Raw genomic sequence first — 22,880 nt, 5'->3', positions numbered from 1 at the left:
ACTGTCTGGCAAGTACTGGTCAAATCAACAATGAAAGATGTTCAGAATCAACACTATCTCAGTGTATCTTCCCCTCTGAACTGGTACCTCAGAGGGAAACCAGATTTTCGGTTGATTCACAACAGTCAACAAAATAGGGCCAAGAATTTACTTACCTTTTGTGAAAGTATATAAACACAGCAGTAGGTATAGTTTTAAAAAACATCTCTGAAAAGTCTTCAGACTTCTACTTTGACTAAATCTAGACATCCACGATGAAAACACCACTTTCTTTCTACTATGCATGTAGAAACGCTTGAATCCCAATGGTTGAATGAGATGAGAATTGTTAAGGGTTGTTTACCAGTGCATTTACAGGCTGCTCCCTTGGTTTCAATTCATTCTGTGGAGCCGAAAAACAGGGAAGGTAACACAATAGGATGGCATACCAGCCATTCACACCTCCCAGCCTGTTTGTCAACCATCAAGTTGAAAGTACTATCTTTCTGCCTGTGGTTTCAGCTAGCAGATGGGGGATAAAATAGTGAGAACAACCCTGAGAATCACCAATTATGCTCCACCCAAGAAATCAATCATTGACCAGACCAGTGCACTGATTCAAACACACAAGTGCTCTGACATCATTCAGTTGTGGCTGCTTTGTGTGATGTATTGTTGTCTCTACCTTCGTGCCCTTTGTGCTGTTGTCTGTACCCAGTAATGTTTGTACCATGTTTTGTGCTGCTACCATGTTGTGTTTCTACCATGTTGTTGTCATGTTGTGTTGCTACCATGCTGTGTTGTCATGTGTTGCTGCCTTGCTATGTTGTTGTCTTAGGTCTCTCTTTATGTATTTATGCTGCAGTAGTTTGTGTCGGGGGGCTAGGGTCAGTTTGTTATATCTGGAGTATTTCACCTGTCTTATCCGGTGTCCTGTGTGAATTTAAGTATGCTCGCTCTAATTCTCTCTTTTTCTCTCTCTCGGAGGACCTGAGCCCTAGGACCATGCCGCAGGACTACCTGGCATGATGACTCCTTGCTGTCCCCAGTCCACCTGGCCGTGCTGCTGCTTCAGTTTCAACTGTTCTGCCTGCGGCTATGGAACCCTGACTTGTTCACCGGACGTGCTACCTGTCCCAGACCTGCTGTTTTCAACTCTCTAGAGACAGCAGGAGCGGTAGAGATACTCTTAATGATCGGCTATGAAAAGCCAACTGACATTTACTCCTGAGGTGCTGACCTGTTGCACCCTCGACAACTACTGTGATTACTATTATTTGACCATGCTAGTCATTTATGAACATTTGAACATCTTGGCCATGTTCTGTTATAATCTCCACCCGGCACAGCCAGAAGAGGACTGGCCACCCCTCAAAGCCTGGTTCCTCTCTAGGTTTCTTCCTAGGTTTTAGCCTTTCTAGGGAGTTTTTCCTAGCCACCGTGCTTCTACACCTGCATTGCTTGCTGTTTGGGGTTTTAGGCTGGGTTTCTGTACAGCACTTTGAGATATCAGCTGATGTAAGAAGGGCTATATAAATACATTTGATTTGATTAAATTTGATTTGATGTAGTGTTGTGTTGTCTCTCTTGCTGTGATGTGTGTTTTGTCCTATATTTATATTGCATTTATTTATTTATTTTAATCCCAGGCCCCCGCAGGAGGCATTTTGCCTTTTGGTAGGCCATCATTGTAAGTAAGAATTTGTTCTTAACTGACTTGCCTAGTTAAATAAAAGTTAAATAAAAAATAAATACATCAAATCAGAGCAAACTTGAACTGTCCCTGAAGGAAAACTTGAGCTCCCCTTGAAAAAAAGATGTACAAGTGAAACCAGTAAAATAGCATATTGGTGCTTTTCTACATTACCAGGTATCTTACACTTATTTTGTATGCCTGTGTGTCTGAGACATACAGTATGCTGCAAAACAGAGGGCTATTATCCAAGCGATTTACAGTAGTGAGTGCATACATTGTCATACTTTTTAGTACTGATCCCCCGTGGGAATCAAACCCAAAACCCCGCTGCAAGCGTCATGATTTACCAACTGAACCACACGAGAGAAATCATAAAGCTCCTTAATCTTAATCTCATTTCAATTTGGTGATCACTAATGCAGAGCTTATCTGTGGCTGCAGGTGTAACCAGGGTCCTTTAGATCTTCAGTAAAATCCTCTCCCAACTGAGCTATTTAGACCCAATAGAATAGCAATTGGGGAAGCTACTCTGAAAATATAGTTTACCAAGATACCAATTACTTCACACTGGAAGAAGTTAAGATACACTAAAGCTCCCCTTAAGAAAAATATAGTTTTCTTAACATTGAAAAAGTAGTTCACTACATCCAAAATACTTTGTGATAAATGGTCATATCTAAATCTGAAATGTCATAGATTACAAATTGCAAGAGTAGATCACTCTGGCGTCAATGTTAACAGAATGTGTAATTTAGGCTATTTAACACAAAAGCTATGTTTCAAGGGAGAATTAGGCAGGTTTGATGCTGAAAAAGAAAGTAAATTCTGGTCTACTTATATTTTCTTTGCAAAAAAAAAAGGTAGTGTGTAGTTAGCTACATTGCTACATGGCAAAAAAAAGTTATTAACTACTGAAAACACGACAAATATTTGATTTTAGTTCAACCACCACCAAGCTACTGCAAAATGTACTAAAATTACTAGTTGAACTAGACGTAGTTCACTACTACAACACTGTTAAATAGTTTGAAAAAGTTTTTTGAAAAAGCTTTAGTGAACTGTCTGTTCCAGATTTGATTTGATTAATACATTTTATTTTATTTTATTCGAACACTCCAAACCCTGAGTGTTCTACTCCTTGGAGTGACCTTCTGAGGGAAGCATTCCGATGCTAATCATCATTCTTAGATGCTGCCTTCCTTTTGAGAGCATGAATGCATAATTACACAGCTGTTTTAGAAGCCTGGACACATTTGTACAAACCGTGCAGCACTACATATATTTAATGTAATTTGAGTATCAATTAGTTCTAAATTAGAATTAGAGTTTGAGCCCATGTTTCAGATCCAGGTTAAATCTATTCCTGTACTTAAAATCACTTTCAATAGAGGTTTCTCCATTGGGCATGCTTTTTAAGAGTAAGTTTAATCTGCACTCGAGGCTTTTCAATTTGACAGGCACACTATTTGTGCTGGCATTAGGACAGAACCCTGTTTTAAACACAGGGTTGTCAAAACAACACATAGAGCAGGGTCGACCAAACTGGGGCCTGTGGGTGTTTGGTTTGGCCCACCAAGTAAAAAAAATATTTAGGAATTCAGTCGGAGTCTCAGTTTACTGTTAAAAGTTAGAAATTAGAATACACAAGTTGCAATTTCGAAGTGTTCCACTTATTATGTCAGTCATTGGCAGTCACTCAATTAGCCCATGTCAGCTAACATTTTTTAGATTGCTAGGTAAGGTAGTCTCGCCAGTTATCTAAATTGTTTTGCCTGTGAGGTTGCTGGGCCCCCCCCAACCAAATCTCGCTTAGGGTCTCTGTGATGAGGCAGCCTTAGACTGACTTAATCACCATTTTAAAAGATCTTTAAAATGTATTTCAATATTACCTAAAAATGTGTGTGGTTGTGTGGTTTGGACAAAGTGCACTATCTACACGTTTAGGTGTTCCTGATCTTAATTGTTTGCTACCGAGTTGGTTGCGCAGGTGGAAGCTAGGTGTGGTGAGTTGCATAATTAGCATGTAGTTCACCCATGCGTTATGTTCTATTTGATGTACTGTAGCTCTGTCTTTTTAAACTAAAGTATGACTAAATATGGCAATTTAAACTAATGAATGCAATTAACTTAAATCATGTTTTTCACAGTGTTACCTGGTCTAATTAATACATTGAAGTTATTGTAATCAAATGCTCATTCTCATTGGTTAATAAGTGTGGGCCGGGTTGAGGAGTAAAGGGATGAATCCTGTCCTTTTCTCTCAGCTCAGGGTTGAATATAATTTTACAATGTGCTCCACAGCAGTGTGTTTGTTGCGTCCTGTATGTACGGCAGAGGAGGCTGGTGGGAGGAGCTATAGGAGGATGGGCTAATTGTAATGGCTGGAATGGAATTAATGGAATGGTATAAAACATATGGAAACCACACAGTTGACTCCTCTCCATTAATTCCAATCCAGCCATTACAATGAGCCTGTCCTCCCATAGCTCCTCCCACCGGCCTCCTCTGACGTACAGGCAGTTGATATCAGCTGTCCTGGTATACTCTCTTTAGTCCCAGTAAGGAGATAGTTAGGCTCTGTCTAGAGCTGCAAAATGGGTTATGCTGTTTAACATTTAGGCCTAGTCTTAGCTACAGTAGGAACCCTATTGAGAGGCTGGTCTTTAGAGTCACTGTCATCTGTAATTCTTGTGAGTTTTCGCATCCTGAATGTTGGTGCTATGGACAACTGTTTTTGAGACAAGCTATGTTTCCTGAAATCCTACATCTGCAATACATTGTTTTTGTACAATCATGGGTCCTCCTTATTCCCACCTATCAACTCCCTTGGCCACTCTGGGTCTGCTATTCTACAGGCGCTTCTGCCTGATGAGCTTCCCTGATGAACATAGAGCACTGCAAATACAGTAGGTGGGTAGTAGGAAAAACATTGGTACAATGACAGTTGGCCAAATATTTCCATTCCAGCTATTTTATTATACACAGCCACAAACAGTCAGTTAATGCAAGGGAGCTGAGGGACCAAATAAATCAAGTTAGAAGGTCTATTCCAAGTTTTATTAGGTATTCAATCAAGTCATAACATTTATGCCATAATGCTAATTGTTCATGGTATACATAGAATGTGAAAGGAAGGAGAGAGGGTCTCGCTCAACAAATGCAAATTAGGAAAATCATTTTCCATAGCCATGAACTGGCGAGCCATACTGTACCTTCCCTTGTATTTCCACACTACTCTGCTTGCATCGTCAGTTGTCAAGGGGGATGTTGCCATGGATGGCTCTCCAGTCTGGTGGGGAGAGCTTTCCTAGCAACCACTTCCCCTGCTGGCCAAATCATCATGTAACAGGGCTCATCCACCGAATGCTTTGGTGACTCAGAGACGTCTTACTCTTGAGTGAGCGCTGTGAACTGAGGGTGGGGTGTGAGCATACAACTTCAGCAGCTAGGCCTATCCATTTGTCAAGTCCTGAGAAAGCACAAAGGACAGCTTGTTCTCTGTTGGAAGCCTGATTAGATCATTAACTACACAGCGATGGCCACCTCAAGTTGGCCATTATATCCCCCAAATATGTCAGTGTGTGGTGCATAGGCCTGCTGACCTGATATGCTATAGATGTGAGGTTGTGGCAAGATAGTGGCAAGATAACAATGAACATTTCTTTGTAGTTTGGAGATTAAATCAATTCCCATTATACTATATGATCATTGCACTTGTGTCTTAAACAACTACCCACAATCATTTTTCCAAAATGTTCTGATGTTTAGCCTACTGTTACTTGAATTCTAATTTTCTTTCTTTCAAACATTTTATTTGACATTTTCAATACATTACAAATACTAATCTTCTGATAATAATCTTCATAAGAGCTGAAGGTAGAAGTTGCATGAGTGACCACAGATCTAGAATCAGATACCATCTCCAGGTCCTAACGAAGCTTCTCTGCCTTCTCCAAATGGAAAACTGACCTTAGAACAGAGTCTACTGTGTATAGAGGCAATATCCCACTTTCCACTGGCTCGCCCATATTTTACGCATGCGCAGCAGCTTGCTTTTGCTGTCGCAGTGGAATCCACTATGCTGGCAACCAAAATATAAACTTTGTCAAGAGAAGACCTGCAGTTATAACAAATATAAGTTTCGTGTCGATGCTAGAGATGTATATTGTCCGCTTGCATGGATTACTGCAGTTTTGTCAAGGAAACGTTTCAATCAATCCAATACGCACCACGTGGTTTGGGTTTGTCCAATTGGAGCAACGCTTTGATACCCGAAAGCGTGCCCTTTGTTCAGGATTTCGCCAAGTTATCAACAATATGGTCGAATTAACTTTTATACAGCAACATGTGGACAACGAATATGATTTGTAACGGCAAGATGACAATTTCTGGATACATCAATATATATTTTTTTCCTGGGGCAGTGAGTGTGTAGCCTACAACTTTTTGGCAAACATTTTGCCATGAGCTTATTCATCACATGACTTCCCTTCCCCCACCCAAAGAATGATGAAGAAGTCGGACATGTTTGAGGGAAATGTGTTGAAAAAAAAAAGTATCGTGATGGAGGACAAGGAGAATTTTGAAGTAAAGTTTTTACTTTGCATAATGGATTTACAAATTGAGATTTTTAATAGTTACATTTTATGTAACCCTGGGAGTCAATTAGCAAACTCTTTGTTGGTATTTACTCAAGATTAAGACAAATATTCATGTATGGTTTAATTCAAGTTTCATTGTATTTAGAAGCTTTCAAATGTATACTTTTTGTCCGTATATATTGAAAATCGCGAGGATTTAGTGGAGTGACATTGAAGAGAACGTGTAACCTTGGTGTGGGGGATGGGTATTATCGTTTGGGAACCATTTTGTAGAGCTTTTAAAACTACCTTTACGAGTTTTTTTTTTGTCGAAGGTTGGCATTGTGCTGATAATTAAGTATACTCTAGTTTGTTGCACGTGGACTTCGTCGAATGAATATCTTGGTATGATAAGAAATGGTTGGGGATTTAGTTGTCTATGTTAAATGTAGATATAACTAACGTTAGCTAGTTTGGGTTCTCTGGACAGCTAATGTTGACGATTTGTAAGGTTTATAGTTATGATTTAGTTGAACTGTTCAAATCGTGAATGCGGCCTACTTGGGTGTTATTGAAGTTGAGCAACTTTTCTCAAAAATTCTTAACAGATGCGACCTTTGCTAGAAGGTTCTCTTATAGTAATTGTTAAGTGGTTGTGTGTATATCCGAAATTCTTATCTGATTTGATAACCATTTCAGCAAGAGTTGAGAGAATTGCTGTGTCATACAATGGAGGGCAACTTCCTTTGCCACTTTAGCTTAGTTTTCTTTATCCTCCCTAAGACATTTAAAACCTCAGCTTCAGTGTGAGTTAAGCTATTGTGTCCTATGTTGTGCTATTAATAGTGTCAGGCCTTGGTTGAGTTATGACATTAGTAGGCCTCGGATAATGGTAGCCTTTCTTGTAGTTGTCAGAAATAATTATTCCTGGTAAAATATGTAGTTAGGTCAGACAGCACGTGGTTTGAAACTAGGCGTTATGATCATCGCCCTTTTGATCCAACGCAGGGAGTGGTATTACTTGTACATTTTGTGACACCATCTCATGTATGCACAGTCAAGCTCGTGTGCACTTCAAGATGGCGCTCCGTCAACACAACTAGAATGCGGCTACTCGGAAAGAAATGTGTTTAAGCGCTCGGCCTACGTTTGGCATCTGATAGATACGTGTGACTGAACTCGCTAACCAATGGCTTGCTTTCTGTTTACTCTGGAAGTTCGCGCTGGAGTTCCAGCGACCAATCATTATCGTTGCATTGCCCACGCTGACGTAATGTAATTTGATAAGCGAAAGGGCGGGTTGTTGGATGTCGCATTTCGTAATAGACTACGTAAAATAACCAATCAAAGTATACATTTTGAGTGCTGGGAGGTCTAGCCAGTAATATTGCGATTGTAGTTTGATTGATAATAACAATATACAAATCGGTTGGATGGGAAGCATATAGGAAAACAAATGGTGTTTGGAGGTGTGGTTACCCTGGTTGACATGTTCAACTGCGAATAGAAAATCATAGGGCGTAGTCTTATATTTCGTATCCAATAGAATGCATGGTTGGTCTATAAATTGTCGGGCATAGACGCGAGATGCCATTTCGCTGAAGCAGTGATCAGTTGGATTCGGTGAGGGCTGAAGGAAAGCACGGGCAAAACAGGAACTTGAATATTGGTATTTAAACAGAATCCGGATCCATCGCGATGGAGACGGCCATAAACCCGCCCCATGACAGGTACCGATCGGACTAATTGAATTTAAATTTGCGATCTGAAAGCATATTGTTGCATTAGGAGTAGTATTCACTTATAAACAGATGCTTTCTGATTACCGACATGTTCACCGAAAGTGTTAAACCAAGACTGCTCAATCGGCATAGAGCGTTTGTATAATTTTGCAACAAAAAACAATATTGGACAATTGTCAGGATGTGATCACTCGTCAATCTGCAAAATAGGACAATAATTATTTGGGACGCCTGTCGTTTAAATCGTACTGCACCGACGCCATCTTCCCAGCGTCTCGGGTAGCTAGTCCTTGCGGTAGTAGGATTGCCTAGCCCATCTGGCATGATAACAAGCGGACTAACGTTAGTTGGTGATGTCGCTGAACTGGATTTACACGAGCATAACTGTCCTTCGCTTTTTATTTTCTCTTCCTGTTGGTTAACTGTTAATGGCTGGGTGAATGTTGGCATGTTAGCGAAGTTCTTTCACATTGTGATTGTTTGGTGGGTATATTATTGCTCGGTAACTGGCTACCATGGGATAAGTTTGCTGTGTCAGTTAAGTTACTAGCCTAGCCGTAAGTTAGCTAACTAGCAGACGGTCATTGCTCGCTTTAGCTCTTTCCCGTTAACTCGAACTTGGCAAACTAATAGATATAAGTATATAGAATAGCCATGATTGTTTTCCTTACGTTAGCCATTGAAAGCTCGTCTCGTCGAGTGAAAGCCAACTAAGTTAACTGAGCTGTTTTGGTAGTCACAACAAACAGTAAGTTACTTGTTAACGTTAGCAAGCTAATGTAGCTACCTACTGCATCACCAATGTATTTGAGTAGAACTAACGTAGCGGTGATTCTGGTTTGGTAGACGAGGTAAGCTGGGTTGGTAGCTAACTACTGGTTTGAAGTATTTGGTGAGTCTCGTTCTCCTGTATTTGGATGGGGTGGGATATATTTGGCAAACAGGGTGGTAAACGTTACATGTCATGGCTGCATTACGGTTATGGATAGTGCTGATCATTTAGCCGTCATATAATTGCAGCCTAACGCCGGGTCATTGCAATGGTATTTTTTTTATCAGCATGTGCAAGTCAAGTATCTAACTGTTGGATGGGAATAGTTTCCCATCAGGTCCGTGCAATGGTCTCACAATCCACCCACTACCTTTCCACTCACCAAACCTGGAAAAAATTAATAGACATCTACTATTTTTGTAACCATTAGAGTAAAATGTAAATTGGATAATGTTCTGTGGTTAGTACGGTCTTCCCTTTCCCAAATATTTATTTTTAAAGGAAATGTAGCTCATGTTGATGTTTGTTGCTGACAAGTGTCAGTGATGTAAGTGTTTTATGTGTTTGAAAGTTTTTTACTTTTATAATAAAGTACACTAAATGTCAAATGTGTTTTCCAACTTGTATCATTTGAATACCAGCTGATATTAAGCTATGAGTAGAAGGGATATCTGTAACTTGGATTGTCATGGTCAGCATAGGCTACAAAACGTTGGTAACGAAGCAAGTCACTACAGCATGACTTCCACGTAGGTTACGTAATGGGCACGGTTTGCATCAGTTATTTGTTTGTGTTTGTCAAGGTAAGTTACAGGTGAATATAAAATTCTGTTCTAGTAGTCTCCTCTGGTGTTCACTTGTGAGGAAGATGCAGCTCTACTGATCTAGTCTGATTGAAGGGGACATGTAGACACAGCCTACAGTATAGAATGGTTGGTAATGGCCTCTTTGATATTAACTTTTTCAAAATTGGTCAGTTCATCTTGAGAATTTGAGTAGTGGGGATTGATCGTAAACATTTAACCCCTACTTTCCTGTTTTCAGAGGACCAGGCCCTGTTCCCTATCTTATGTAAGCACAAGACATGTCACCCAGTTGCATCACTGGCAACTTTTCCATATTATTTTAGATTGTCCCTGTAGAGGAAGTTAATTCTTGGTAGCAATTATGAAGAGACCTAGAGTATTTGTCCATAAGTGGCTTCTAATTGCCAACTAACAGTGCACCTTTCAATACACATAGTTAATGTTCACAAGGCATAGCATATGAATACAAGCTTTTTGCACAGTTTTACTAGTCTATACAAACTCATTCAGGGTTATGGTGTATAAATAAATCAGCTCAATTTTGTCAATGGTGCATTTGAACAGGGTCACCTGTGATCTGAGTGACTTGATCACTGCACTCTTGCGCCCCTCCATTTATGAATCCCGTTAAAACACGCATTGTATCTGTATCACAATGCTAGATGCACAAACCACAAATGTCTGTGGACTTCAACTTTGTTGGTGGGGGGGTAGGTTCTAGTTGCCATGTTTTATAACCTTCCAGCCAATGGAATGGAGTTGTTAGCTTTGTTGCCAGGGAGATGAGAAATGTTTAGTTAAAAGCATGGAGGTGTTGTCTTCCCTCATTTCTATAACATTGCTCCCCTCTAAGCCTCTGGGTGTTTTAATGGCAGGACTATGGGATCATATCACCAGTATAATGGTCACTGCATTCCATTAAATCCACTGTTTCATTTAACAGGCTGCTTTTATGTAACATGTTATGTCACTTTATGTTCGGTATGAGTATAACTGTTGCTGTGTATGTCCAGCCAGGCTCTTATCACAGTTTCAACAGATAAAACTGTTTCTATTGAGACTACTTCTAACCCACAGATATTATCAGCCAGGGGCACTAAACCACAGTCAACAGAAAGGTTTCAACAGTCAAAGGGTTCATGGTGTAACAATGCAAACTGCTCAAAGCTAAATATACCCGTACATCCTTGTCATGGTGTATTGCGAAAGCTTTTTGGCTACTTGGTGAACCTCACAAATGCCTGCCTGGGGCCAGCTGTCCAAGAACTCCTGAAACCACACCCATATATCATATTTTCTACAGTCTGTGACAGTGGTAGTCTGGCTAATCCTTTAGTTTCTGTCAATGCCAATGAGGCAGTTGTGACTCAAAGCTCAACTGAAACGTAATCATGGTGAGAGGGGGAATTAGTCACTATTGACTGGATATTTTTTGCTTACCTGTCCTCATTTAAGACGTTTCGAGTGGGCTAGCTAAGTAGAAGGCTTGTTCAATGAGGGCTGCTGATTCATCCAATACCTTCTCCTTTCTCCACCTCCCCATTTGTCTTTGTGCCTTATTGCTCTATGCTTATTCCCTCCTCCCTTTCCGTCAACAGCTCCCTGGGCGGGGTCGACGTAGGCCTGCATGGCGTCATGGCGATGGAGCAGGGCCCGCCGGGCCCCGGAAAGCGCATCCGGAAACCATCACTGCTGTTCGAGGGATTCGAGGGCCCGCCGTTGCTCCCCCACGGGCAAGCTCCCCCCTCTGGGTCACCACGGCCCCTAGTGCACGACACGAACCGGCAGGGCCGCGCTACCAACCAGCTGCAGTTCCTCCAGAGAGCCATGATGAAGTACCTGTGGAGACACCACTTCGCATGGCCCTTCCATGAGCCTGTGGACGCCTCCAAGCTCAGCCTGCCTGTGAGTGTCCCTGCAAGCCACTGTTCCAGAGAGCCCAGTCACATTGTACCTTAGCCAAACTCAGACGGACAGCGAATATTTCTCGATAGATATTCAAATAGTGTTATTTAATCCTATTTGCGTATTAGGATGTCTCAGTTTTCAGACCTAATAGAACTAAGGTATTTAGAATATTCTTATGTTAGGTTGGGGACTTTTCAAAGTTTTCTAAAAGCCTTTCTTCCAAGCTTACAGACAATATAGCGCTGAATAGGCGTGGAGAGCGCCGTTTATTTATTATTAGCACGTTAGCGTTAAGTAAACGTGCTCCTCTCTGTCTCAGGACTATCACAAGATCATCAAACAGCCCATGGACATGGGGACCATCAAGCGGCGCCTGGAGAGCAACTACTACCGCAGCGCCAGCGAGTGCATGCAGGACTTCAACACCATGTTCACCAACTGCTACATCTACAACAAGGTGTGTGTGTGTGAGACACAAATGCTGTAACCACAGTTAACATTTTGACTGTCATAAATGAGCCATTGACCAACTGCGGCTACTGGCTGGACACTAGAGGGAGTCAAAACGCCATTTGAGTTTCAAAAGCTCAACATCGTATTATCTATTTATATTTGACGTCTCTGGAAACTGTCAGAGATACGGCACTAATAAACCCAGTCTTATAAACTGTCTAAAGATACCATCTATCTGATAGAGATGACGCTGATCTCACATCCTATTTTGAGAAGTTATGTGCCCTACATGTGATCTCCAGCCGGGTAACGCTTTTCCATGGTGACTGTCTCCCAGCCAACAGATGATATTGTTCTGATGGCCCAGTCCCTGGAGAAAGCGTTCCTTCAGAAGGTTGCCCAGATGCCCCAGGAGGAGATAGAACTGCCCCCTCCTCCACCACGGGGCAAGCCAGGCAGAGGACGCAGGGCCACAGGTGAGCACCAGGAGAGCATGTGGGGGTTTGTGTGATTCTGTTTGTGTGTGGTTAATGAATGTGTTTGAGAGTGATTCTGTTTGTGTGGTTATTTTGGGGAAATGTGTTTGATATTGACTCTTTCTGTCAGATAATGTGAATATGAATAATATCTACGTGTATATCTATCTATATATCAATCTATATATCATATAATATGCCATTTAGCAGATGTTTTTATCTAAAGCGACCTAGTGATGCATACATTTTTCTTATGGGCGGCTCCATCGGGAGTCAAACCCACAATCCTTGATGTTACAAGCGCCATGTTTTACCAACTTGGCGACACAGGACCACATGAATATGTGTAAACTCCCATGCGTAACCACTTTTTTCCCCTTAATTTGCCTCAGTACCAGGAGGAGTGACGACTGCTCACCAGGTCCCGGCAGTGTCCCAGTCCGCGTACTCTCCCCCCACGCCGGAAACCCCAGAGTCGCTCTCAACCCCCCCACAGACGCTCCTGGCCAAGAGCCTACCTCTCACCCTCCACAGTACTCCTGCTATGCTAGGCTTATCCCCCACACAGCCCACAGCCAAGGTAAGGGCAGCAGGCCATACACAAATTCTGTCTGTGCAGTGTTCACTTACCCCTAAACTACAAAGTTGTTAAACAATTTACCTGATGGCCTTAACTGTTTGTGCTACTTTAGAGTACCTACTGCAACAATGTTAGGCGGAAATTGGCGACATCATCTGACATCGTCGTTTACTATTTTTAAAATATTTCTTGGCCCGTTATCCGAAATGGTAAGCTTTCAGCCAATGACAAGAGCCCCTGTGTCTCTGTCTCCCAACAGAAAAAGGGAGTGAAGCGGAAAGCAGACACCACCACCCCCACCACCATGGCCATGCCCATCACCGTGGGCGTTGGCGGGATTGGCATGGGCATGGCCGGCGGGCCCGACTCACCATTGACACTCACCTCGCTGGGGGTAGGCCATGGCCTGGGGCTCGGGATGGGGATGGGTATTGGTATGGGCCGCGGCAGAGGCACGGCGGGCACCAAAGCACCTGCAGGGAGGCGGGGAGTCAGCGGGCGCCCTATCAAGCCCCCGAAGAAGGACCTGCCGGATTCTGTGCAGCTCCAGCCGGTGCGACGGGGCAAACTGGGCCAGCAGCTCCGGTACTGCAACGGGATTCTCAAAGAGCTGCTGTCCAAGAAACACGCGGCGTACGCCTGGCCCTTCTACAAACCAGTGGACGCCTCCATGCTGGGCCTACACGACTACCACGACATCATCAAGCAGCCCATGGACCTCAGCACCATCAAGGTACATGCCTCGCCACCACAGGAGGTCGGTGGCACCTTATTGGGGAGGATGGGCTCGTGGTAATGTCTGGAGTGGCATTAGTGGAACGGTATCAAATACATCAAACATGATTTCCAGGTGTTTGATTCCGTTCCATTTGCTCTGTTCTGGCCATGACTATGAGCCGTCCTCCCCTCAGCAGCCTCCTTTGCTCCACCACACAGTCTGTTTGTAAACCTCACATAATGGACCCTTGGCAAGGGCTGTATATCAGAGCTGCATCAAGCACCATGAAATTAGACTGTCAGTAATTCTGTGACGTTATCCTCCTCCCATCTCCCTCTGCAGAGGAAAATGGACAGTCGAGAGTACCGGGACGCCCAGCAGTTTGCCGGCGACGTCAGGATAATGTACTCTAACTGCTACAAGTACAACCCTCCAGACCATGACGTGGTAGCCATGGCACGCAAACTACAGGTACGGGTCAACACATTTTAAGCATGGAGATGTGTCTTTTCTTGTCTGAGTTTTTATGCCTTTGAGCAGTAGTATCGTACAGCTGAGTGCACTGATCTGATGTCCTCCTCTCTCTCCAGGACGTCTTTGAGTTCTGCTTTGCCAAGATGCCTGACGAGCCCGCGGCCCCTCCTGCTTCCATGGGTGGGCACTCCTCATCTTCTTCATCTTCCTCCTCGTCCTCGTCTGAGAGCGACCCCAGCAGCGAGAGCGAGAGCGACAGCAGCCCCAGCTCGGACAGCGAGGAGGAGCGAGCACACCGCCTGGCCGAGCTGCAGGAACAGGTGTGTACACAGGTAGACTGACCCAGCCCTGCGCCCACCGCAACACCACACACACACATCAACATTCAGACTACGTTACATCACAAAATTCCATTACATTTGAGTCATTTAGCAGACGCTCTTATCCAGAGCGATTTACTGTTAGTGCGTTCATCTTAATCCAGCTAGATGAGACAACTACATATCTGTTGTAGTAATACATTTTTCTTCAATAATGTAGTTGTCAGAAAAATCAAGAAAGTGCAGGTAATTAAAAAAGATGTACAGTATATATATATATTTTAATTTTTAAATACAAAAGTATTTATGTAAACCTGAGCTGGAAGTGTTTGCCACAACAGTCACTGACCGTGTCCTCTCCACGGTCCCATCAGCTGAAAGCAGTTCATGAGCAACTGGCAGCACTCTCCCAGGGCCCCATCGTCAAGCCTAAAAGGAAGAAAGAGAAGAAGGACAAGAAGAAGAAGAAGAAGCCCGAGAAGCATCGGGGAAGCCGGGTACCAGTCGAAGAGGATATACCCATCCGGCCGGCTAAAATGCAGAAGGTCACCAAGATGCCGAAGATGTCGAAGACACCCAAGAGCAGCAAAGGGGGCTCCACACAGGGCAAGAGGAGCACTGGCAAGAAGAGCAACAAGAGCAAGTGAGTTCCCTCTACTGGCAAGCGGTGTCTATCGATTTTAACATCTCTGTAATGATATGATTTATTTACTCCATACTATAACCATTCCCAAAAACTATTCCTGACAAAAGCAAACTGTTTACCTTCAGGTTTGACTCATTAAATCACACTCTCACACTCAGGTCCTCCAAGAAGTCTCAGGCAGTGACGCTCAGCATGCACCAGATGAGCGCCGCCGCCATGCTCCCCCACTACGACTCCGAGGAGGAAGACGAGGTATCGCCCATGAGCTACGACGAGAAGCGCCAGCTCAGCCTGGACATCAACAAGCTGCCCGGGGAGAAGCTGGGCCGCGTGGTTCACATCATCCAGGCACGCGAGCCTTCGCTGCGCGACACCAACCCAGAGGAGATCGAGATCGACTTTGAGACGCTCAAGCCGTCCACGCTGCGAGAGCTGGAACGTTACGTCATGACCTGCCTCCGCAAGAAGCCTCGCAAACCCTATGGTGAGGGAGCTTTCCTGTGTAACGCCGGACCCCCCCGAATGTTCTCTGGCCCCTGTTACGTGTCCCGGATGGGCGCTAACCATGGGGCTTTTCTGTTTTAATTTCATTGAAATGTCATGCAAATTTCAAGGGTTTCACTGGGTAGCATCATAGTGACTTAGTCTCTGTTTACTGGATCAGTTGGTGAATGCAGACATTGCATCATCTAACCCCCTGGTCTCCTTTCTGTTAGCAGGGAAGAAAGGTGGAGCAGGAAAGTCCCGGGAGGAGCTGGCTCTGGAGAAGCAGTTGGAACTGGAGCAGAGGTTGCTGGATGTCAGCGGGCAGCTAAACTCTGGCAAGAAGCCTCAGAAAACCAAAGGTGAGTCAGAATAAATCTGCATCAGTGCCCAAAGAATAGACACAGCAGACATGACAACTACCCTGAACAAAAATATAAACACATCATGTAAAGTGTTGGTCCCATGTTTCACGAGCTGAAATAAAAGATCCCAGATCTGTGCCATAAGCACAAAAAGCTTATTTCTCTTAAATGTTGTACACAAATGTGTTTGCATTCCTGTTAGTGAGGATTTCTCCTTTGCCAAGATAATCTATCCACCTGACAGGTGTGGCGTATCAAGAAGCTGTTTAAACAGCATGATCATTACACAGGTGCACCTTGTGCTGGGGACAATAAAAGGCCACTCTAAAATGTGCAGTTTGTCACACAACACAATGCCACAGATGTCTCAAGTTTTTAGACCCCGTGCAGTTGGCATGCTGACTGGAGGAATGTCCACCAGAGCTGTTTCCAGAGAATTGAATGTTCATTTCTCTACCATAAAGCCGCCTTCAACGTCGTTTTAGAGAATTTGGAAGTATGTCCAACCGGACTCTCTACTGCAGACCACGTGTATGGCGTCGTGTGGGCGAGCGGTTTGCTGATGTCAACGTTGTGAACAGAGTGCCTCATGGTGGGGTTATGGTATGGACAGGCATAACAACGAGCACAATTGCATTTTATCGGTGGGAATTTGAATGCGCAGAGATACCGTGACGAGATCCTGAGGCCATTGTCATGCCATTCCTCACCCCATGTTTCAGCATGATAATGCACGGCTCCTTGTTGTAAGGATCTGTACACAATTCCTGGAAGGTGAAAATGTCCCAGTTCTTCCATGGCCTGCATAGTCACCAGACATGTTTGGGATGCTCTGGATCGACGTGTATGACAGGATGATCCATTTCCCACCAATATCCAGCAACAACACATAGTAATTGAAGAGGAGTGGGACAACATTCCACAGGCCACAAGCAACAGCCTGATCAACTCTATGTGAAGGAGATTTCTCACTGCATGAGGCAAATGGTGGTCACACCAGATATGGTCTGGTTTTCAGATTTGTTTTTGAAGGTATCTGACCAACAGATGCATATCTATCTGTATATAAGTCATGAAATCCATAGATTAGGGCCTAATGAATTCATTTAAATTGCCTGATTTCCTTATATGAACTTTATCTCTAAAATCTTGTTGCATTTGATATTTTTGTTCAGTATACTTTCAGAGCATTCACAGAGATGTGGAACTACAAGCCAAAATGTATTTAAAATACATTTTCTCTAATGTATGGCCCTATCCACCTTCATAGTACTTCATGAAAGAGATCAGCTCAGGTCTTTGCAAAATGTGTAGGTTGTCTTTTCAACATTATATTCCAAGTATTTGACCTTGTGTGTATCGGTCTCTCTCTCAGCAGAGAAGCCCAGTGCAGTGGAGCCCCACGCCGTAGCGTCTCGCCTCAGCGCCAGCAGCTCCAGCTCAGACTCTTCCTCATCTTCTTCCTCGTCCTCCTCTGACACCAGTGACTCGGACTGAAAGCTCCAGATGGATGGGCATTGAGCCCACGAACCCCAGACAGGACAGAGCAGGACTGCCAACAGAGCTGCAGGAGGGTCAGACTATAGTCAGAACTGACCCGGAATTAAAAAAGATAGAGATGTGTTGAGAGAATCCAGTCCCAACAGAAAGAGTGGATGGAGAGAGACTGGGTTTTTTCATTGCTCTAGAAACCTAGAGGGTTGACAAAGATGATGTGCCGTCTCATAGGAAAAAGAGCCGATGGCAGGATCTCTACTGGCTCTAGAAAGATGGCAGGATCCCTACTGGCTCTAGAAAGATGGCAGGATCTCAACTGGCTCTAGAAAGATGGCAGGATCTCTCCTGGCTCTAGAAGGCAGGATCTCAAGATGACAGGATCCCTACTGGCTCTAGAAAGATGGCAGGATCCCTACTGGCTCTAGAAAGATGGCAGGATCTCAAGATGGCAGGATCTCTACTGGCTCTAGAAAGATGGCAGGATCTCTACTGGCTCTAGAAAGATGGCAGGATCTCAAGATGGCAGGATCCCTACTGGCTCTAGAAAGATGGCAGGATCTCAAGATGGCAGGATCTCTACTGGCTCTAGAAAGATGGCAGGATCTCTACTGGCTCTAGAAAGATGGCAGGATCTCAAGATGGCAGGATCCCTACTGGCTCTAGAAAGATGGCAGGATCTCAAGATGGCAGGATCTCTACTGGCTCTAGAAAGATGGCAAGATCTCTACTGGCTCTAGAGAAAGATGGCAGGATCTCAAGATGGCAGGATCTCTACTGGCTCTAGAGAAAGATGGCAAGATCTCAAGATGGCAAGATCTCTGCTGGCTCTAGAGAAAGATGGCAGGATCTCAAGATGGCAAGATCTCTGCTGGCTCTAGAGCAAGATGGCAGGATCTCTACTGGCTCTGGAAAGATGGCAGGATCTCAAGATGGCAGGATCTCTACTGGCTCTAGAGAAAGATGGCAGGATCTCTACTGGCTCTGGAAAGATGGCAGGATCTCAAGATGGCAGGATCTCTACTGGCTCTAGAAAGATGGCAGGATCTCTCCTGGCTCTAGAAAAATGGCAGGACCTCAAGATGGCAGGATCTCTACAAGCTCTAGAAAGCGAGGAGGATAGATAGTACGAGATGATCCCAGAGTTCTGGACTATGTCTTTCTCTCCACGCTTTGTGTATATAGTATGTACAAATATATAAATATCTATTTTTCTTTTATAAAGAAGAATTTTAAGGAATCCCCAAATGTGGGGAGAAAGTAAAGGTGTGTGGACAGGCTGTCTTTAGTTTAACTGTTTTATGATAAGGAATTAGAAGGTAAAGTGTGTGTGTGTGTGAGAGAGAGAGGGGCACGGCCTCTCACAGTAAACACAGCCCTGCTTAGTTTCTCGTCTTGTTGATGCAGGCGTTTGAAATAATTCTGCATTGTAAAGCACCTTGTTTCAGTATACATGAAGAAACTGAAGAGCATCAAGACTGCAACATACGCATGTACTTCTACAGCTTGAGAGGGGTGTCCATGGTACACAAATGGTTTAAGTGAACTAACTTTTCCCTACTTTTCACTCTGTAAATGGCCTGTTTCTATCTTGTGACCAATCTGCAAATAAATTGTGAGGACATCTCTCCACTCAGCATTACCCACACGCAAACAGATTCTTCCCTTGTTTTGTTCTCTGTCAATTGGATATGTCCAGGATGTGTCATGTCAAGTGAAGTCTACAGACTACTGAAATGGTCACATCTCTCTTGCAAGACATTTTAACTTGCATGAGTAATGTACAATGACTAGATTTTGAAACTTCATTTTATCTGTGGAAAAAATCAATTTTTCTAGATGGTATCTTAGTAAGGTTCAGTGGGGTGGTTAAATGCCGTCCTTGTGTCCCCCAGGTCTGATTCCCATAGCGTTGCAATACCAATGCTTTATGGCACAAAACCACACTATTTATTTGAACAACTTGGCCTTTTAACATTTTGGCAGCTGAATGTTTTTTTTTTGTCTTCAATTTAGCGAAATCTGATTTGGGAAGAAGATTGTAGTGACCATTTCCTTGCTCATAGTTTGTTTAGCAGAAGTGGTATACGTACTTCATGATATTCTGAGGTACTAAACTGATTTTGTGATTTAGTTAAGAAATCAAGCTTTTTTAAAAATATAATTGTTTGAGAATTTAGATTTTGTACGTGTGATCAGTTATTTATTTGAGTGGACACTGAGACCAAATCGTTATTGCATTTACTTGAAGTCAAAGGAGAAAGTTGCATATTGGTAATAATGACAAACTATTCAAACAAAAATGTGTACAGCTGTAAGGAGAAAAGGCACGGTTGAAAAAAGTTTACATTTTAGTCACAACTTTGGAGCATGTTTCTACCACTGAGGTTTCTTGTTTTGCTTTTGTTCTTAGTCATGTTCTTTCACCCCCTACAATTGTGAGGTGGTTGTATCTTGCTCTGTTTATTTTAGAAGAATTTTTTTTTGAACTGTCCGACTACAAATAAAGAGAGAGAGGTCTTTAACACTCACTCTGTGTCTGTTTTGAGCAATTAAAGTGGGCCCATGTAATGATTCAAACGGAGGATGATAAGCTGTCACTCTAATTAGTGACAATTATTTTCAACAGTGAAGTTCTTGCCATGACGACATTGATCACTAGATGGCAGCAGTCAGTGCAAAAACCAATGTGTTCTGGCCTATTCTCATATGTCTGAGAGCAGAAGACACAAGTGAAGGTACATTACATGGCCAAATGAGTGGATTCGGCTATTTCAGCCACACCTGTTGGTGACAAGTGTATAAAACCATGCATTATCCATAGGTGTCTAAAACCATGCATTCTCCATAGACAAACATTGGCAGTAGAATGGCCCGTACCGAAGAGCTCAGTGACTTTCAACGTGGCACCATCATATGAATCCACCTTTCCAATAAGTCAGTTTGTAAAATGTATGCCCTGCTAGAGCAGTCCTGGTCAACTGGACTGTTATTGTGAAGTGGAAACTTCTAGGAGCAACAACGGCTTAGCCGCAAAGTGGTAGGCCACACAAGCTCGCAGAACGGGACCACCGAGTCCTGAAGCATGAAGCGTGTAAAAATGTGTCTTCTCGATTGCAACACTCACTACCGAGTTCGTGGGGAGCTTCATGAAAAGGTTTCCATGGTCGTGCAGCCGCACCAAAGATCCCCATGTGCAATGCCAAGCATCGGCTCGAGTGGTGTAAAGCTCTCTGCCATTGGACTCTGGAGCAGTGGAAACATGTTCTATGGCGTGATGAATCACGCTTAATCATCTGGCAGTCTGACGGACGAATCTGGGTTTGGTGGATGCCAGGAGAATGCTACCTGCCCCAATGCATAGTGCCAACTGTAAAGTTTTGTGGAGGAGGGAGAATGGTCTGGGGCTGTTTTTCATGGTTCGGGCCCCTTAGTTCCAGTGAAGTGAAATCTACAGCATACAATGATATTCTAGACGATTCTGTGCTTCCAACTTTGTGGCAACAGTTTGAGGAAGGCTCTGACCTGTTTCAGCATGACAATGCCCCCGTGTACCAAAAGAGGTCCATACAGAAATGGTTTCAAGATCGGTGTGGAAGAACTTGACTGGCCTGCACAGAGCCCTGACCTCAACCCCACCTCAACCCACACCTTTGGGATGAATTGGAACGTCGACTGCGAGCCAGGCCTAATCGCCCAACATTAGTGCCCAACCTCACTAATGCTCTTGTGGCTGAACGGAAGCAAGTCCCTGCAGCAATGTTCCAACAACTAGTGGGAAGCCTTCCCAGAAGAGTGGAGGCTGCCCATGATTTTGGAATGAGATGTTTGACGAGCAGGTGTCCACATACTTTTGGTAATTTAGTGTATGTCTGGCAATTTCAATAAGTGAACATGTTCGAGACTCCGTTTTGAGTAAATGGAAAGGGAAGTGTAGAACTGTGGAGAAAACGATGTTCATTAGAGGACTTTCAGATAAACCCTTTTTTCTAATTTGTTTGATTTCCAATGTACTTGGAACACACACAGCATTGTCTGACAACTCCAGCATTCACCTATTCCACTTCTATGAGTGACAAGTGAATGGTAATTAAACATGTTATTAATTAAACCACTCTGCATTTTATATCCCATTTTCCCACATATTTGCCCAGGTTGAACAGATCAGACAGAGAGGTCTTCAATGTATTCACAATCCTCCAACTCCTGTACCACGACGTACCCGTCTAAAAGACAGAGGAAACAAAACCTCGACCTCAGCAGGTTGCTCAAATGTCATTCCCAGTCTACTTAGGATATTAGAGCGTGTAGGTGGTCATGAGGCATTGTGCTGAGGTTGAGGTGTAGCTTGCTCTGTCATTTAAATGGGTACAGGAGTTAGAGGATGTTGGTTAAGAGACATTTTTGCATATTATTTGAGCATATTACTGTAAATATATGGTGTTATTTGGACCTATGGTTCATGAGAATACGTTTTTGAAAGGTTTTCCAAAATGTCCAAGATGGAGGAAAATCTATTCTGACGGACCTTATGGGTGGGTCCTCAGGGCAAATTTGTTTAGTGTAAAGAAAGACACCTACATACAAAGTTTCAAGTCTCTATGTCAAATGGGGCAACGGATATGAGGTTTAAGTGAGACTTCTTATAACAGAGACCCCTATAGGCCAATTGTTGCCATTCTTTTTGACCAAGTTACTCATGGCCTCTTGTTTCTGTGGACTGAATTAGAAAAAAAGTTACCAATCTATGCTTGAGTTATTTGAACATCTCAAGAAAAAACCAACAAGAACAATTCAGGCAATAACAATAGGTGTTCACATATTCACATTAAAAATCTGAAAATATTTGCGGACCATCTGCATTATCCCCGTGAACCGCGGGACACAGGTTGAAACCCACTGATATATGGTTGGCCTTCTGAAGTTGAATTGCGTTGTCTGAATGTTTGTGCCTAGGTTAAAATATAGGATTATATCTGTATTACCTGCTGCAATTAAAGTATAAAGAGCAATAGTAATGGTGTATTTTTGTCGTCACTAACTCTGCCATGGCTGGTTGGCCAAAGTCTATGGGGATACAAATGGGGTTTATGGAAGATTTTGGGATAAGCTCCCAATAAATAAGGTCTGTGGTAAAGACAGGCGTAGGAGATCTCATATGTTTTATTCAATGAGATTTTGGTGTTTTTGAAGTATTTATGTCATCAAAACAAGCACATAAAGCACATGAAAGGTAACGTTAACAGTGACCGATATTATCTCATAGAACTAAACGTATAATATCTCCTAAGCCTTTGTTCTCCTAACCCCATTCTTTCCCCATTCATTTCCCCATAAGAATGGCTGAACGAATCAGAGGAAACTCATTTCCCTTTTTTAGCACTGCAA

The 22,880-nt window shown here is 43.2% G+C and overlaps 1 protein-coding gene across 8 annotated transcripts; it reads left to right on the top strand.

Annotated features, from left to right (window-relative positions):
- Positions 1 to 7,538: 7,538 nt before the first annotated feature.
- On the top strand, positions 7,539 to 19,969 carry LOC120022839 (bromodomain-containing protein 2-like). 8 transcript variants are annotated; one of them, XM_038966861.1, is made up of 12 exons: positions 7,539 to 7,985; positions 11,174 to 11,480; positions 11,803 to 11,940; positions 12,274 to 12,412; positions 12,805 to 12,992; positions 13,252 to 13,725; positions 14,053 to 14,181; positions 14,301 to 14,504; positions 14,846 to 15,147; positions 15,309 to 15,634; positions 15,867 to 15,995; positions 17,377 to 19,969. In XM_038966861.1, exons 1-12 carry the CDS (start codon positions 7,954 to 7,956, stop codon positions 17,493 to 17,495), a joined length of 2,487 nt encoding a protein of 828 aa, XP_038822789.1. In that variant the 5' UTR covers positions 7,539 to 7,953; the 3' UTR covers positions 17,496 to 19,969. The 8 variants fall into 8 exon arrangements, with proteins under 8 accessions (XP_038822789.1, XP_038822787.1, XP_038822790.1 ...); XM_038966859.1 differs by having other exon boundaries at positions 7,543 to 7,985; positions 17,374 to 19,969; XM_038966862.1 differs by having other exon boundaries at positions 7,543 to 7,985; positions 14,301 to 14,516; positions 14,879 to 15,147; positions 17,374 to 19,969.
- The last annotated feature ends 2,911 nt before the right edge of the window (positions 19,970 to 22,880 follow it).

Source organism: Salvelinus namaycush, chromosome 27 (assembly GCF_016432855.1).
Source record: "Salvelinus namaycush isolate Seneca chromosome 27, SaNama_1.0, whole genome shotgun sequence".
Taxonomy (NCBI): Eukaryota; Metazoa; Chordata; class Actinopteri; order Salmoniformes; family Salmonidae; genus Salvelinus; species Salvelinus namaycush.
The sequence above is the reverse complement of the archived record's forward strand: the minus strand, read 5'-3'. Positions and strand labels throughout refer to the sequence as shown.